Source organism: Drosophila willistoni, chromosome 3R, assembly GCF_018902025.1.
Source record: "Drosophila willistoni isolate 14030-0811.24 chromosome 3R, UCI_dwil_1.1, whole genome shotgun sequence".
Taxonomy (NCBI): Eukaryota; Metazoa; Arthropoda; class Insecta; order Diptera; family Drosophilidae; genus Drosophila; species Drosophila willistoni.
This window is the reverse complement of record NC_061086.1, coordinates 24,871,929-24,890,898: the sequence shown is the minus strand read 5'-3', so window position 1 is coordinate 24,890,898 and position 18,970 is coordinate 24,871,929. Positions and strand designations below refer to the sequence as shown.

Below are 18,970 nucleotides of genomic sequence, written 5' to 3'. Positions count from 1 at the left end.
TTTTTTCTCATTCAGAGTAAAAACTGCAGGGAGACATTCTTTGTCTTCCCTTTAAGAAAATGTGGCAAGTTCTTATTGGTTCGCTCGCTCCCTATGTAGTATAATTGTCCAGTCAGACCTGGCAACTGGCACACACCTACAACTTGATTGAGCGATGACAAGAGATAAGATACAACGACATCGTCGACGAATAAGAAAACTTCAACTCACACCCACACGCAACACAAACACTCGCTCATACACATTCGAAATTAGAAAGAGTCGGCTATAGCCAAGGCGAAAAACTACCACCACAATTGTAAGAAAACCCACACCATCGCATCCACAAGGAAAGTGAGGAGAAGTCTTTTGATTGTTAGGATGAGCAGCCACTACAATGCTAAATTCGCCGCAACGATAGAGAGAGAGAGAGCCAAGTCAGTCGTCTGAGACGGTAATGGAGACACGAAGACAAGGAAACCAAAAAACGAAGCCAAGCCGAAGTCTTGGTTTCGGGAGGTCATTGTTGTGTGACTTCCCCTACTCAACGACATCGTCATAGTTGTGACGTCACCGTAAACTGAAGAATACACTCAAGGAAACCCAAACGACCTTCAGCATAATTCCAGCGAATGAGTGAAGAAAGCATAGAAGCAATAAAGAGACGAAATGACCAGGCAAAGAGCCAGTAAGAGGCATAGAGAGAGAGACAGAGAGTGAGAGAAACGGAAGAAACACACTGAGCATAAGAAGCTATTATGAGAAAGACGAAGACGCTCTCACTTACTCCATTGAGTCAAGTTGAGTTCAGTACAACGACGCGCTTGGTATCTTGTAGTTCGCTTTCCTCAGCGCAGATACATTTCATACGCTCTGTGTGCTTTGTTATTTTGATTTTTTTTCGGTCTTCTTCGGTGTAGATTAGCACTAATTTGTTTTTGATTACTGCCGGGGGATCGATGCGTAAGTAAAATCTGTTTTGTGCAATTAGCGGAATGTGGAATTTTTCGTTTCGAAATCGGAGACGCAACGCAGATAAGTTTAGGAGTCGAAGGTTTAGACCCCCGCACCAAACCATTTTCTGCTGGCACAACAAGTCTTATCTTTACTTACTCTAGCACTTTGCAAATGGGCGTTCTTTGCTGGCAATTAAAGAGGCGTTTATAATTCATTAATGATCATTGACACAAGAGTCCCAATGGAGAGTTAAGCCAAAGAAGAACATTAAAAAAATCTATGAAATTAATGAAGCGTGTGTTTCTCAGTGTTTGTGTGTGTATGTGCTGTGTGTGTGTGCTCGAAATGGAAAAGTAGAAAACGTATGTTTTTCTCAAGCTGAAGACCAACAGCGATGACTCATTGGCGATCGCGAAGAGCAGAAGCCAAAGAATCAAAAGAACAACGAAAAAAAAGAAGTACACTCTTATATAAAAACCAGAATCAAAATAGAACGAAAGAAAGAACCAAAAGAAGTAGCCAAGAAAAACGAGAATGCAAGACAGTAAAAAGAGACAGAGAGAAAGAGAGATCATGAGAGAGGTAGACCATCAACAGTTTGTGTAAGTAGGGCCAAGGCGACACTTGGAGCATGGGATCCCCGCATGTGTTTACAAGAATGTATGTGAGAGAGAGGCACAAATTGGCGGGGGGTGGAGGAAACCAAAGGGAGATCTTTGTGGGGTACGTTGAACTTGTCCAGAGATCTAGAGATAAACATTCTAAGCCGAGAATTCCCAGAAATCATAGATCCATGGCAAATTCTGTGAGATTTGTGCAGAGAAAAAGAGAGAGAAGAAACAAAAACAAAGCAGAAGACAAAGGGAGAGAGGGGGAATAAATAATGTGCATATGTTGCAGGCAAAAATAAAACATCAAGACAAAAACCCAGAAAAGAAGCAGCTGCAATTGAATTATTTTATACACACGCATAAACACACACACACACATACGTAAGCAGGCAAAGAAAGGAATAGGAGAAGGAAACGAAAAAGGAGACGACAATGCCTCTGCATGCAAGCAGACCAACCGACAGACGGACAGACAGACCGTTCGACCGAAAAACAGGCAAGTCAGCAAGGCAGGCCAGGGATGATGGAATGGAGTGGAATGAAAAGGATGACGATGATGATGAGGAAGCCGAGTAAAAGTTGCAAGGCAACAACAACAAAACAAGTAAGCAGGATCAAGGACATGCTCACACAAACACACACACACACACACACACACACATGTGCAGAGAGCGAAACGAAAACGAGAAATTGTTACACGAATGCCCAAAAAAAAAATATATATACAACAGGAATGAAAACAGGGCGATTGCCAAAGAAAAGGCAGATTAAGGACCAGTTTCCTTTGTTGCGTTGCTTAAGTGTATATGTTTGTATCTTTTCCCTGTGTGAGTGTGGGTATGTTGTTGTTTTTTATCCTGTATAGTTAGGTACATAGATGTTAGGGTAGTTTATAGTGATGAATATGAGTGAAACTACATGTAGGTAGGCAGGCAGGCAGCAGGAGATCGCGAAAATTAAAAAACAAACTGGCAAAAACAAACGAAAGAGAATAAAAGAGAAGCAGAGAGAAAGAGAAACATAGAGGAAGGTGATCTAAGAGAACTAATTACTTCTTAAGGGCAACACAGAAACGACAAGAATTAAAATGAAAACGATCATGATAGCAAACAGGTATTAGGACAGTCTCCGCTGAGCATTTCCAATACTTTCGATAAACCGACTTGCAAGTTAAATCTGTAATCATGACATTTCTTTTTCCCTTCTTTCATTGCAGCCAGCAGCTGCTGACAGCAGCAGCAGGAAGAAGAATAATTGTCAACAGCGGCCAAGGGCAAAGGGAGTTCATATTTCCTTCAACCAGCTGGATGTAACTTCAATAATCAACACGGCACACGATCAAATCGGCAACGTCATCGGCAAAAGCAAACAGGAACAGCAAAGACAGACTGGAAGGATCGCTCGTGCCATATGAAGCACTAAGCCCTCTATATAATTGTTAAGGGGGTTGTTGATGTCTCTACCCAAAGAAATTCCAATTCATGCGGTTGGCAATACAAAATGCACGTCTGACTGATTAAAAGGGGCGAGACAAAGCCAGCGATCCTGCCAGGACGTCGAGACGATACGAGGACGAACTGCTTATCAGCCATGCGTTGAGAGCCAGCTACGGCGTTAGGGTAGATGAGGGTTAGAAACCTATTCGCCTGTTGGTTCTTATCTTAAAGCTTACGGTGGTGTGGAAATAGAGCAGATGTGCTGAAGCCAAAACGACGCCCAAAACGAATCCCAATAACAGAATACACCTTGAGGAACCACTTTGTGGAAAGGGGCGCCGAGGCAGTCAATATAAGCGCGTGCGCGGCATGCGTTCAAAAAACACCCCCTCTCTCCCTCTCTCCCAAGACAGACAAATACTTAAATCTACACACCTGGCATTGAAGCTCTATCATCAGTTGCTTTGAGTCTACTATCACACAGTTGTATTCAAAATTTTCATTTTTTTAGAACGTTCAAAATTCTCCGTATTTAAAATGTCGGTTTGTAATAATTTAGACATTGTAGAGTTTAGTTTGGCTACAGAGAGTGCAGTAAAAACAAACCTACCTGACGAGAAAACCACAACAAAAACTTTCAAAAGTTCCGAGAAAGAGAACTGCGGTGGACAGTCCCCCAAGGCGGAAGCAGAGGCAAACGCGGCTAAGACAAACATCATCACAACGGGAGCAAAGGCACAACCGGCCACCCCCAGCAGTGGAGCGGCCAAAGCACCACCGACGGGAATTCCAACGGCCTCTCAGGATGTTGGAGACGGCATGGGGAACGGAACAGAGCTCAAGTTTCAGTCGTATGTCAATGGAAACGGCAATGGCATATACAAAATCATCAAAACTCTGGGAAAGGGTAATTTTGCAAAGGTCAAACTGGCACTGCATATGCCCACAGGTCGAGAGGTGGCCATCAAGGTGATCGATAAGACTCAATTAAACACTAGTGCCCGCCAAAAGCTATACAGAGAGGTGCGGATCATGAAGTTGCTCAATCATCCCAATATCGTGCGTCTCTTTCAAGTTATCGAATCGGAGCGAACCTTATATTTGGTTATGGAATATGCTAGTCGTGGCGAGCTGTTCGATCATTTGGTGAAACATGGACGTATGCGAGAGCGGGATGCACGAGGAATCTTTCGTCAATTGGTGTCTGCCATTCAATATTGTCATAGCAAATTTGTGGTGCATCGTGATTTAAAGGCCGAGAATCTACTGCTTGACCAGAATATGAACATCAAGATAGCGGATTTCGGCTTTGGCAACACATTCGATCCTAATGCCCAGTTGGAAACATTTTGTGGCAGTCCCCCCTATGCAGCTCCGGAACTATTTATGGGCAGAAAATATGCAGGTCCTGAGGTAGATGCCTGGTCCCTCGGTGTCGTCCTTTATACTCTGGTTAGTGGTTCGTTGCCCTTTGACGGTGCTACTTTAAAGGAGTTAAGGGAACGGGTGCTGCGTGGAAAATATCGAGTTCCCTACTATATATCTATGGATTGTGAGAATTTGATGCGCAAGTTTCTCGTTCTGAATCCCTCAAAGCGTACAACGCTCAATGCTGTAATGAGCGACAAGTGGATTAACTTGGGCCACGAAGATGTCGATCGTTTACGGCCATTCCGCGAAAAGCCCATGGAATTGCAAGACCCTGTCCGAATGGAGCAACTTTTCCAGATGGGCTATAAAAGGCGAGAGGTGGAAAACTCTATTAAGGGCCAGGCTTTTGACGATATCTACTGCTCCTACATGTTACTTGGCTCCCCAAAACCGCGTGGCTCATGCCAGCTACAGTTGGAAATGGGTGGCAGTGAACCTTCAAATCCTTCAGTGACTACACTTCCTTGTGTGACCCAAGAAACATTAGCCCTCGACAAAGGTACACCTTCAAGCAATGCCAGTCGTTCCATTCCTTCCCGTGTGATCAATGCCTCAACTACGCCGACGACTTCACCAAATATATCAGGAGTACCACCTGCAAAGCCAACTCGACGTACACCAGCCCGCAAGGCAGTTACTTCGACACCTGCTGCGTCCGCCTCCTCCTCCTCCGCCTCGCGTACTCCATCGACGCCACAGAGCAAGCGGGTGGCTGGAGGCAATGTGATGGATGTCAAGCCAACGCTTTTGAGTGCCCAAAGGCAGATGGCCCAGGCCCAAAAGATGGCCAATACTCCAACCCGCTTTCAATATACGAATCCAAGTCAGAGTTCCTCACGGCGACCCACAACCCTTTACGAGAGAGCCGACACCACTACGGCATCTGCTGCAACATCTATACCGCCACCCAAGTCGCCAATGGATGCCCGTGTCATGGATCGTCTTAGCCACTTAAGCAGCGCTGTGGAAACCGTGCCTGCCACTTGTCCACCAACTGCGGAGAAGTCTTCGGACAAGCCCTTCACACGCAACAATGTGGCCAGGGCCACATTTCACTTTGGCCAAGGACGCAGTGGCAAACATGGGCGAGCGGCAAGTAATGCTAACGAGGAAGACGGCTATCAAACGCCTCCACTCTCTGCAGATGACACCAAACCGGCCTCCCGTGTGGGATTCTTCTCAAAGCTGACAGCGCGCTTTGGCCGACGTGTTATTCACTTGAATGAGAAGGATGCTTCCGAGCAGCGCAAGAATCTGACAAAGTAGTCGACAAAAACGTAAATGCCAACACATCTACAATAACAAACAAAAAAAAACAACTGAAAAATCTACAAAAGAAAAAAGTATAATCGAACGGATCAAATTGTTAAATCTTTTAGTACTGTAAGTGATAGTAGTGTACGCAGTTACTATTTAGTTCATTTAGTTGGTATATTTTATGAAGCAGACTACACATAAATTAAATATTAAAATGAAAGCAGATCTTTATCAAATGGATTCTGGTTTTTGGATGTGTGGGGTTGATGTACCTCAGCATTGGAAATATATATAAATGATATTCTTTAAAATGATCATTCTCGAGGTGGACACTTTGCGTGTTTGGTTTGCATTAAGTTTAGATTAGTTGTGTTGTGCAGACAGGCAGACACGAAACCGCAATCATTTTGCACTTTCTGGAAAAGAAACTTTAACCTGTGTGTCCGGGTGGTTGACGTAGGCGTCGAATGACGGAAGGAAAAAGGTGTTCCCATATAACAATATCCGGGGAAATTCAACAACAACAAGGGCACCGCTGACGCGATGGTGGGAACCAACTTGTACGAAAATCCACACACACACACAAAAACGGAGGGTAAAGTCAGGGGTGGTTAAGGACTTACTTATTGGTCTCATTGGAAGCGGAAGTAGAGCGTTTAATTTGTTAACTCACGGAAATGGGGAATGAGTTTCGGTTCGGAGTGTAAGTGTAACAGGTCGCACATAAATTATTCCACTGAAAATGCATTTCAATTGACTTAGATAAGATTGGTTCAACGACAAAAAAAAAAGAAACAAAAAAACACAAAAAAACCCAAATGCAAACAAAAGCGTTCGAAAAATAAGTAGCTCGAGCTGTATTTGCATGGGACTAGAGGTGATTTGAACGATTGTTTGTCTATAGAACAACGGTAACCCCATGCATCATATGATGGCTCTGATAAAGATCGTAAGCAAATAAAAACAAGCCCCAAGATAAATACAGGCACGTTGATATCGATTAGATTATAGTTAAGCATTATCAAGGATTGAAAGAAACTGAAGTGTGTCTGTATAAATTAGGGATGGAGAGAGTAACAGTTAAAAGATAAGATAGAATATTGAAAAAGTGGGTAATACCGAATGGATATCCCCTTTTCAGTTACTTAAACTCCCATTAGATGCCCGATTAGCCCAAAAATATGCTAAGAAAACTTTTCCCCAAAGGAAGTGCCAATAAGAATAAGTACACCCAATCAGACATATCCCACACTCTAAGTCATGCAAGTTAAAGAAAACAAAAAGCTAATTTGCGGTAAAGAACTCATAACAAGCATGTAAATGCAAATGAAACCCAAAATTGGGCAAATAAAGAAGTCGAAGAAAAACACAAGCACAAACAATAGATATGTATGCTTAAGAAAGGGAGAGGGTTTTGGTGAGAATTACATACTATTATGGGCCATAAAATTGTAAGTGTAATCCAAAAGGCGTGGGCGACGTCTTAACAGAGCTCTCGACAACTAATTGAGGGTGGATTTTGTGTCTTCAGAACTGAACTGAACTGAACTGAAGTGTCATGCCGGCAACGCCTTGAGTGTGACTTGGGGTCTCTGTTGAGAGATCTCGGCAGAGGCCACCCACAATTATGTCAATAGCACAAGTTTTCTGGGAATGGTTTTTGAATTTCTAGTAACAAAAGGTTTGGTCTTCTGGTCTTCTGGTCTGGTCGGTCTGTTTACCTTTTTTATGCCTTTTTCTTAGCGGTTTTGCCATTGTTTGCTTTGGCTAAATATTTTGTGAGCCAAGAAAGAATGTGAAAAGAAACTGAAACCTTCTGACAAGTGGGGTCGAGTGTTTAACTTTTTCTTTGGATTTTTCAAACAGTTTGAGGTTTGCTCTTTGAGTTCGTTGCGGTCGTTTAAAAACAGATTTGCCCATTGTTCTTTTCGCGTTTTGCCAATTAGTTTGATATGGCCATTTGCCATTTCTTTCTTACCCATGAGCAAACCTTAATTAATGGCTTCTTGTTTTTTTCCCCTTTTTTTTTTAGTTTAAAACTATTCCGTCTCATTTTCTGCCTGACTTAAGCATTTAATAGTTTTCATAGTTTTCCTCGGATAGATAGAGTTTCCGTCTGCGTTTCCTTGCTGTTTTCTTGCTCAAGTTCAAACTTTATCTTATTGGATTCGAGGGTTCGAAACTTTGCTCAGCTGATGTCCTTTTGCTTGCTGTCTGGTGCTTTGTTTTTTTTTTTTCTTCTTTGTGGTTGTGGCTTGGTAGTTAATCAATTTTTTCTCTTTTTTATTTGCTACTTTTTCTTGTCGTTTTTCCTTTTGTTTTGTGTGTGTGTGTGTAAAAAGTTTATTATATGGGAGTTTTTTGTGGTTTATTGTAAGGGAAAAACTTTTAATTAAGAAAACCTTGAAGTGATTTATTGATTAGCCCTCAGAAGGGTCAAAGTTTCCTTTCGAATTTTGTACAGGGGACTATCTTCATCCTACCCCTGCCCACACCTAGTACAAGAAAACGACAAAAGGAGAAAGAAAAAGAAGAAGAAGGAAAAAAGAAAATGAACGAACGCGCCAACCAATGAAATTCCTCTAGACATGCAAGTTAATCAGCATTGAATGTTCGCCCAATGCATTTCAATGAAAGATAAGTAAGTCGCGTCGAGTCGAGTCGAGTCGGTAGGGAGAACGGAGGGGAAAGCTCTGAACTAAATCAAAGAGAAGGCGCACGGAGAGCATGGTGATGGGCAACCAAGCGATGAGCCAGCCAAACAACAAATACGAAACGCGGCGAAATCAATTGTGTGGCCAAAGAAGACGAACGAACGTTGGGGAGTCAGAACAGAAAGCGGTTACACCCACCCACATAGCTTCGATTCGTTGCTTATGGAAGCGCAAAGAAATACCTACACCCACTCGGTCGCACACAAACACACACACACACCAATACATACAAAGTCTGCCCAACTTAGCAGAACGAAACTTTGAGGTTCCACGCCCACACTCAGATAGGAAAAGCAAACTTTCGCATTATGATAATTTAGTTGTCGTCATTAACTTGTTCTCCTCTGGCTCTACTCTGGCCAATACGCAACGAGAAGAGGTTGCTTGGCTAGGGCAACAAAATGGCGTAGATTTTCATTTCCGGTTTTGTAGTAATTACCAAAAGTGAATGCCCAACGAAGCTTCAAGTTGGTCTGTGCCTTGCATTTTACGCCTTTTGTCATTGTTTTAATTGCAAACAGTATAAAGATAATCAGAATGGGGGAAACTTCAACTCAGGTGAAATATTCTTGGTGACAGAGCACCCCCAAACACTAGCCCGTGCCTCGTGCAAGTGGCATGAGGAAGTAAAGCGGATGTATGTCGCGGAGGTAACAAAAAAGCGGAACTACTCTTGAAAGATTCGCGTTGGCTCAACCGCCTCCTCCACCTTTAGCCAGAGTCTGGACATGAGCCTCTGTGGGCGACTCTGACTACGACTGTGACTGTGACTGTCTGTGGCTTTTCAACGGCATCGCCAACATCGGAACTCTGTCATGGAGTTGTTGCCTGTTGTCCGCCTGTTGGCTTCTCGCATATTATTAACCATTTTAATATGTATTTATGTTGCGTTCCCCTTTTTGGTCTTTCTCTCGCTTTTTGGTGCGTGCTATATGGCAAGTGGTTTTACAATTCAGTGGATGATTGTGTGTGTGTGTGAGGGGTGGGTGTGTTGCTGTCGACCGACCACTTGTTGGCCCACCACTCAGTATGAAAGCACGTGGGAATGGGCAATGGGCTATCGATGCAAGTCAATTGTGACAATATGGAAAGTCATTAAGCTTCCGCCTTGCAATTCATTTGGATTGTTGAATGTTTTTTTCTATTTTAATATAAAAATGGGACTTTATCGAGATAGTTCCAAATTATACCAGACCATGCCAGAGTCAATGTAATGCGATGCTTGAATGATTTTGCCATATGAGACGGTGGGCAAAACGCAACAACGATGAGAGATCGACTCAGATCGGTTAGGCATTGGCACGCCAAGTGCTCGTGCATCCGGTTTGCTCAACCTCTGGGCCGTGGCCGTGGGGGTTGGGCGCAGTCGTTTACTAATCTGTATCTATCCCCCTTACTCTCTCACTCTGATTAGTCACTAGTGTGTGTCTCAGTCCATCTCTAGATTCTAACTATAGTTTGTTCAGATATTTATTGATGCTTGTACTTGTAGCCGTGCTCATGCATGGAGCTCACCAAATACGAAATAAATTATACTTGATTATCTTGTTGCTCGGCTGACTGATGTTCTATTTGCTTTGTTCTAGTTTGTCCATGTCCGAAATATGTATTCCAAATATAATAAAAAAGGAACAAGAAAGAACAAATATCATCTCAATGCGAAAACATAAATACCCTGAAATGAGCAACAACAAAAAATTAAATAAATGATGAAATGAAATGTTAATTAAAAAGAGGGAAATAAGGCCATTTGCAAACGAATGAAGGTAATAAAAAATGAAAATAAATTTTAAAAATATGTTTTAAGCCATTGACTTTTTGGTACTTGGCTTCGATTGTTGATTTTTTGGTACTTAATCGACCCTTGCATTATAAATTCGTTATAGTAGGAATACCCTTATGTTTTCTCAGGGTATTTACCATCTAATAAACAAATGGACAGATAGACAGACAGACTCTGCTGGACTGTACTGCATGTGCTGATATTCTACAAGTCATTTGCTGACTTAATTTTCAAAGCTCTAAACAGACTACAGAGAACACTAGTTGTTCTGTTTTGTTTAGCTCGGATCGAATGGTGGGCTGGATTCGGAATTGGAATAGATCGGGTCGCGACATGTGCTCAGCGAGGCGTGCAACTTTGTCCAGCGCTTAAGTGTCCAGCGTTGCCATTGGCCGGCCAGACACAGAAACAGAATCAAGTGGCTAGATGTAAGCTTATAATATGAATATGTATATCTCTATCTCTATATTCTCTGTCTGTGTGTGTGTGTGTGTGTGTCAGTGTGAGTGTGTTGAGGCTGAGTATGTGTGCTTTATTTAATTCTAGATAATCATAGCGACTTGTTGCTGCTGTTTTTTTAGGGTAATTTTCTTTTCGCAATTGAATGAATTTGCGTTTCAGTAGTTGGTGCCATGGGCAATAATTTTTTTTTTTTTGCTGTTGGTTGTCATATTGTTTAGTTTCAATAAGAGATTATTCCGAGGGCTACAGATGGACGATGTGTTAGATGTGTATTTAGATGGTTGCGCTCAGTTGCAGCTGGTAGAAATTTTCACTTCCGTTCTTAAAACGATTTCCGGTTCAACGTCGCAACTATCAGAAGAGTTGTTAGTGCATGGCGACTAAACTACGAAAACTTTCTACATGACATTTTCACCTCAGGATGAATTCTAAGAGGAAGGGAGTATAGATGGCTTGGGATGCTGTTCTAAATATTTTATACATAGAAACTTTCTTGATGCTGCGATACATGCAAACAACTTTCGCCAAAGGAGATGGGCCTGGGCGCATTGTGCGCCTAAAAGTCAACTTTAATTTGCACATTTTTCATAAGTAGCCTTAGGTGCACTTACTTATGCGCCAACATAAGAGAGCAGTCCAGTCAGCCGGGCGGGCATCGAGGCAAGCTGGGGAAGGAAGGTAGCAACAAAATGAGAAGTTTATGCTGCACATGAAAAAGAAAACGGCTAAAAGGCTACGAGAAAAAAAAAGGGAACAAGGCATATGAGAGGACTGACTCAAGCAGTCGGGCCAAAGTTCTCCTTGTGTGGCCGAGTGTGTGTGTGCTTAAATTAAACAAAACAAACACACAACTACAAGAGTTTATAACAACAACAAAAACAATGCTCTTGAGCGTGAGGGGGGACAAGAAAAAAAGAGGCCATAAAAACTCATTTACACGGCATCGAGCTGGATAAAAACGAGCCTGCGAATGCTTAAGACTTGCTTCCTTGTATTTTGTCATTTAAGCTGAAAATAATTGCAACCTGCTTGTAGCAGCAACAGCAATAGCAGCAAATGTAACGGTAAAAGTAACTAACGGCGTCTGCTGTCAGCAAAAGGATAACACGGCGCATCATTACACACACACACACAGCTACATACAGACCCACTTGTTCACTGGTAGAAGGATAGACGAAGAGACGTACATGCAACTTCAGCAATTTCCGTTTCCGTTGCTGCCGTTGGTATTGCTGTTGCATGTTCATTCCCACTCCTTGGCATCGTCTCCATCTACGACTCGGCTAGGTCGCACATCAGAAGAAAAAGAAATGAAAGTCAACGGCAATGTTGCGTGAAGAATGTTGGCTAGGTGAAATTAAAATGGACACAAGTCCGTTTCTCACTCTCCCCCAATGAACTGTCTGTGCCACATTTCTTTGCCATTTCATCTTAAGTAGCATACAAATAAGCTAAAAAAAAAAAGGCGCCTCTCCATATGGCAGGACTCTGTCCTGTTTACCATTTTAATTAAAAACTGACGTCCTTTCGAGCACAAAGACATTTCTTTGGACTTATTGCTAAATAAAGATTGAACTTAAAGCAAAATTCTTGATGGTACTTACCAAAATTTAAGCGGCTTTCTCATTGGATAACTTCTCGATATGGTGTAACCTGAAAATATAAAGCAAACGTTTTGCACATGGCGCAAAAGGATTTTGTGATTAGTAATTTGAACAATTATTTTAAGGTTTTAAAAGCTGAAATATATTAGAAACATAACAGAAGGGATAAGCAAGGATGTGGATCTACATACATTGTGTATACATTCTGTCCTAAACTCACTCGTTTAAAATCTATTGTCTGACTGCTTGAAATCAAATTTAAAATGCGAAATCAATTAAAAGAAATTAAAAAATATAAAAATATTTTAGTTTAAGAGACTTTAAAAAGTAGATTTGTGTTAAATGTTTACTTCTAGTAGAAAAAAGAAATTCCACTATCCTAGTCCACAAATAAATTTAATTTGATCCATGCTAATGGGGTTCTTTAGGGGACTGGGGAGACGGATTGGTAAATATTTTAGCAAATCGTAAACGATATTAATTTGCTTTTGTTTTCATAGTTCATTCTGTTCATTTTTGTTTTGTTTTTTGTTTGCACCAATACCATTTGCGATATTTTACCCTTAATTTAAGATTACATATCGCCTTCAGAGGCGATTGCGAGGCATTTACTGCTGCAGCTGACAGTTGATGAACTGCAGCATCTTTCAGCGATAACAGCTGACCGTGGTGGCGATGCAGGCGACTTCCGCTCCAAAGGAGCGCCGCCTGTCTGCTACTTCCAAGTAGCAACAGGCCAGCAGCTGGACACTGATCTTTGTCAGTGACATTTTCTTTGGCCGTAGTTGTTGTTGTTGCTGATATGGCTGATGTTGTTGGCGGCACATTTTCAACTTAAGTTTTCAATTCATTTTTTTTTAACACATTTCGTTTGAGTTATAGTTGGGCGGGTTGATACCAAATAAGGGGTAAGGGACAACACAAAATTCACTGAAGCGCTGCGGACAACGGAAAGGGGGTAATTTATTTATATTAATTTTTTAAGGGGCCACAACATATATTATATGTAATTAATTTTAGAGCACAGCCGCATTGCTCGCTACATTTTTTTTCTGTTTTGCAACAAGGAAAAGTATGCAACACTTTAACATTATTTTCAAAGCATTCGTTTAGTTTCGTTTAGACATTGGATTAGTATTATTAAGTTAACTTTTTTGTTTTTATTTCGCACACACACTTTTTCAAAAGATTTTCGAAATATTTTTCGTTTTGTTGCCGCAGCGCTTTTTTATGTTTTAGTTATGTTTAATTTGGAATTTTGAACGTATTTCGGTTATTAAGATTTTCCTTTTGGTTTTAACTGGGCATTGTGCTTCTTAGGTGGTGCATAAAATCTCTATTAAAGTGATAGAAAATATTACTTCCTGAATATATTAAAATAAATTTTGAAAATAATTTAAAATAAAGAAAAACAAAAAGATGTTTTTAATTTATATTAATTAAATTTTTCTAAAACAAGTTAACGAATTGAACGTAATTAGAGATAAATTAAGATAAATATTAATTGCCACTTTTGATAAAATTTTATTATGTTAACTGTTTGTTAGTTAGTTATTATTGTTAATTACACTAATAAAGAATAATCTTTGGTTTTACGATATTTTTAATTTCACAGAATAATCTTTGGTTTTTGTTTTTTGGTTTTACGATATTTTTGATTTTGCACTTTGTTTATTTTATTGATTGGATTTATGCATTAAAAGCTACTATTAAACAATATTTCCTACCCTCTGATTGAAGTGGACACTATGTTGGCCAAAATACAACTGCCTGTGACTACTACTACCGTCTGACTGTCAGTGGACATTGTGTTATTTTTTTGTAAGGGGATTTCTGTCTCCTAACTGATGGACTTTCTAACAAGCTGGCTAACTGGCTGCTGCCGCTTCTGGCCGAGAGGTAACGCGCTGTCGCTGCAAGTCAAGACGATGAAATGTCTCACAAGAAACGATGGCCAACTGCTTTTATATTCGGCTCCGAATCTAAATGTCTATGTGTGTAAGTATATTTATATAATATCAAACATTAGTGTGTGTGTGTGTGTGTGTCTGTGTGTGTGTACTTCAACTATATAAGTAAATGAGTGTCTGTGTATTGCTGACAAAGTTGAGCAGCGCTGCGGCGAATCTAAGGCGCTTTAGATAATTTCCTGCCAAGTTTTTACCCCGTCAAATTGCCAAGATGCCAATGCGCAGCTTGAACAATTGTGGGCCAACTTGCCGTATGCGCAATATTTTGTTGTTTTTTGCCCAAGTCTGCCGCCAATACCAGCAGCAAGTGGCGGTCTTTTTGTCTTTAGCCTCTTATCTCTTTGTATGTGCGTATGTGTGTGTGTGTGTGTTGTGTTTTGTGTGTTGGTGTCTGTGTTCAACGCCTTCGGTTGGCTATTTAAGAGCCGGACGGGATAAACTTCACGTTTAGCATTCACGTACCACAAAAGAGCAGCAAAGCATTTACATTTGTATTGAATTTCGAAAAAACAACTTTGAGCGGCAGCTTAAAATTTATATTTCAATTGATAATGTTTAATTTGAATAATTATTAATTGATTAATTTGATTGATAATTATATTTGGTTAATTAATTGAATTATTTTACACACAAACTATACAACTATTTTGTTTTCTATTCCTTTCTTTTTTTTTTATTTTTTTTTATTGCTTGTTTGGTTTTGTTAAATTTGATTGATTATTATGGGTTTAATAAATTTTTTTTTATTTTGGGTTTTGGATTATTTATAATGATTTGATTTTTTACACAAGTCAAGACGGCGTTTGTCGGCATCGCCAGAAGAGGAGACATACGCAAAGCAAAACTTCTGCCAGAGCGCGTGACTAGAAACGTACTGAATTTTGTATTCTAGAATTCAAAAGTAAAACGCTTGGCTTGGCCGAAAACCCAAAGCCAAAGCCAAAGACCAAGGCGCTGCAGCAGCGGCGACGCGTCAACGTATGCCCACATAAGTATGCAACACTTTCTTGCAAGCAGGCGACGACGACGTTGCCTCTGCTCCTACCAAGGACTTGCAAACGCTTTTTTCTATATAAACGCACACACACACACACGCTCACTCTCATTCACACACACACACACAACCATTCAGATGAGACTGTGGCAGAGAGCGCATTTAAATATATGTATATCCCATATAATAATATATATTATTTATATATGTATTAGGCAACGTCGCAGCCGGCAGGAGCAGCAGCAGCAGATAATTTCCTACACGCAAGCGGCGGCGGCGGCGGCGGCGGCGGCAACGGCGACAGTAAGTGTAAGTAAGTGTGCGCCTGCTCATACATACACCGACAGATAGACCCACACACACACACAGTGGCAGAGTCGTACGCATACCTACCCGAAGAAATGCGCCAAGGAAGGAGCCAAAGCCGACAATCGAGGCGATTTCGAGACGACGAAATCAAACCGAACTCGGCAAGCACGAACGGCATTGAGGCAACCGTACGCGCGCGTAGCTTAAGATAAACTAGAAGAAGCAGGCAGGCAGAGGCAGCAGCAAGCGGCCCCAGACCTAAAGGAAGCCGAACGACAATCTGACGACGATGCCGCCGACGACGATGCTGCTGCTTGCTCTGCTTGCTGCTTGCTGCTTGGCGCGTAGGTGTAGGCAACAACGTTGGCATAATGTAATGCACATAGGCAGAGAGCAGACAACGACGACGGCGCAATTAGAAAGCAGCATCACCCGAAGTAGCCGAAAAATAATGCACGAAGCCTTCGGCTTATTCTAGCCTCATCTTCGTGCTATGCAGGAGAAATAGAGTTTGGAGTGGGAAATGATTTTGGAGGAGGAGGGGGGCCAGCGAAGTGAAATCGTTTGAAAGGAGAAGTCATCTCGACTAGTTATATCTTTTTCTCTCTCTCATTTTCTATCTCTTTCCTTTTCTCTCTGGCCCTATCTCTTTTGCTGCCTGTTGGAATGAGACATCTCAGGCTTATCACACATATTCTGTACACACATTTCGCTTACCAGTCAGAGTTCGAGCATCCTTGAGTAAGTGAATTTTGCGTATCAAAACATTGCGTTAGTTAATTTGTTGCTTTTGTTGTTTTTATTATTCGTTTACCGTTTTCGTATAAAAAATATGTACAAATTATAATAATCATAATACGTATATATACTTATAAAAAATGTTGCCAACAATCTTTTTTGCTTTGTACTTTTGATTTTGTTTTTTTTTTTTGTAAATTTTTTGTTTCTTGTCTTTTTGGTTTTTTGCTAGAAATGCTTGAGTGTCCTTTTTATTTTTATATTTTCGTGATAGTATCTAGAATTTGTTCTTAATTTCTTTGACGTGATTTTGTTTTTGTTACTTCTTTTTTTTTTGGTTTTTTGTTTTAAGTTTTTTTTATTTGTAAAACAAACTAAAATTCTTATGAAATGCAAACAGTTGAGAAACAATAAACTGAGAAGTTCATTTGGTAGTACTTGGTCGAAACTTTTGCGAAAAAACACTTGAAAAATGTTCGTTTTGATTTGAGATTCCTTTTCGAAGACCGACTTGAGTTTGTTTTTTTTTGATATTTGGCTAAAAGTGTTTGTTTTTGAGTTTTCTTTTCTTTTGCTTTTAGATCCGGCTTTTTGTTTTGTTCGAGAATATATATATATATTTATATATGCTTACACATTTATATAAATATATACAAATATAGAGAGAGAGTTCGATCGATTGACACAATGGACTTTCTAGGCTAATATTTTTGTTTGTGTTTATTTTGGTTTCGTTTCGTTTTTGAGTTGATTTTTGTTGATTTTGTTTTTGAGTGCACGCAAAATTAATACTTAAAAATAAATGAAAACGTAATTGAAAAATCCGAAAATAAAAATTTGTTTGTACGACGACGTTGATGTGAAGCTTTGTACTAAAAATGCGAAAAATTATTTCGCGGCGAATAGGCCGAGGACGAACCTTTGGCCGTTGGTTGTCGTTGTCGTTGCCGCGGTGCTCCACATGTATGTATGTATGCATGTCTGACTGTATGTCTGTGGGTATTAGTGTGTACATGTGTGTATAGGCAACACGAATAAAAAAAATTTTAACCCGCCGCAGCCGCGGAAAAATACGCGAGCGCAGGATACCAGGGAAGCATCAGGATAGGCAAGGAAATGGCAGCAAATGGGGGGAAATTTTGCAAACACACAAGGGGGCGACCCCTTTTTTTTTGTGGATTTTGCAAACACAAAATCGCCGACAGTGCGGCAGCGCAGTCCTCCCACAGGCAACACAGCATAAATGCAAAAACAGGATACAAGCACACCCTAAACAGTCACACACACACACACACAGACATTTATTCGGAGGGGAGCAGCAAAGTCTCTTCTCTGAGCTAGAGCTAGTGCGCATTTCAAATACATGGAGGGGCAAGCTTTGACGTCGACAGCGCTGCTTGTTGGGGCATGAATATGAGTATATGTATTGTGTATGTACATGCCTATAAGTGTGCGTGTGTGTGTGTGTGTGTTGGTATTAGTATGAGAGTAACTCCCCCAGATAGCCTGTACTTTTGTGCACCCTTTCCATTTGCCTATTCTCCTTCTATTCAAGATTAAGCTGAAAATCCCCAATTGTCCCATGTCTTGGATTTACTTAAAATGCATTTATCTAAGAAATTTTGCTGACAATTTTCACCTAGCCGTCGGCAGATAATAAAGGGGTCCCTATTATTTAGATGGGGTAAAATTATTAAGGGTCTTCTTTTTTTTCCCAAGACTTGTTTCAAACATATGTATAATGAGAAAAACCAAGAGAGTTATATTTGCCGTTCAGCTCAACTCATTCGCCACGTGTTACAGGAAAATGAGAGAGCGAGATATGCAAATAAAGCTAACAAGTAGTTTTTCCCACACATCTAAAATGCAATAAATTTTTGATAGGTAAAAAAGGTAAATGATAGTGAGTTCTAAAATTCAATTTCTAGTTATTGTTTTGAGAATAAAAATACTTAAGTTATTATCTTAAGAAACGTACAGGACAAATTACTGATGTTATTTATCCATGGCAATGTTCAGGTTCTCTCTGGTGTCCACAGCTACTGCTGGCAGTCTGTTGAGGCAGTTTGTTGAATTGGATTCGAGTTTGAGTATGCAGTGCATGGGCAACTCAAGCATTTTTGTCTGCGTCGCCGTCGCCGTGATTAACGAAATGCGATGCGAACGATCCAAAAACGTTCCGAAAACGGTTCAAACGATCTCTTCCGGTTGATTTTTGTTTTTTCTAATGATGTGTCAAACTATCTCTGGCGGATTAGGCAACTTGAGAATGCAAAATCTTTTTATCTTTTAATTGTTTATGCAAATATTTATTTTTGAGGTTTTCTTTTTTTTTTGTTTTGTATGTTTTTGGTTTACTCTTTGTCTTGGGTTTGGTCAATTTAATTTATAAACTATTTAATAGGATTTTATTTTGTTAGCCATTTTCGAAAGGTAAACTTAGGTTAGGGGGCAGACGACGACGCAGACGAGACGAAGGCGACGTTGAGCACAGAAATTAAATATGAATGGTGATCGAAATATATTTCAGATTTTTAGTTTTTGATTATAGTATTGCTGGCATAGAAACGGGACGTGATGGGGGGGCGGCGGGGTGATTTATGTTTTCCTATTTCTTTTGCTTCGCAGCTATTGTATTTTTCAGCAATTGGAGCAATTAAATATTTAAAAATCAATCAGAGTTGTCAAAAAAATCACTTCATCTGGTTATGGCAGAGGCTTTGGT

The 18,970-nt window shown here is 40.4% G+C and overlaps 1 protein-coding gene and 1 long non-coding RNA gene across 4 annotated transcripts in view; one reads left to right on the top strand and one right to left on the bottom strand.

Annotated features, from left to right (window-relative positions):
* Positions 1-18,534, bottom strand: part of LOC124462128 — a 36,513-nt gene extending 17,979 nt beyond the window's left edge. The window contains exons 1-2 of one of the 3 annotated variants that reach the window (XR_006955404.1): positions 18,224-18,534; positions 12,235-12,283 (exon numbers count right to left, since the gene is read on the bottom strand). This is a non-coding gene — a long non-coding RNA (uncharacterized LOC124462128). Of the gene's footprint in view, positions 1-12,234; positions 12,284-12,795; positions 12,885-16,224; positions 16,362-18,223 lie in introns of those variants that run through there. The other 2 variants (XR_006955403.1, XR_006955405.1) reach the window with 2 other exon arrangements.
* Positions 787-5,907, top strand: LOC6648225 (serine/threonine-protein kinase MARK2). Its single transcript, XM_002069924.4, has 2 exons — positions 787-942; positions 2,764-5,907. Exon 2 carries the CDS (start codon positions 3,521-3,523, stop codon positions 5,678-5,680), a length of 2,160 nt encoding a protein of 719 aa, XP_002069960.1. The 5' UTR covers positions 787-942; positions 2,764-3,520; the 3' UTR covers positions 5,681-5,907.
* Positions 18,535-18,970: the final 436 nt, after the last annotated feature.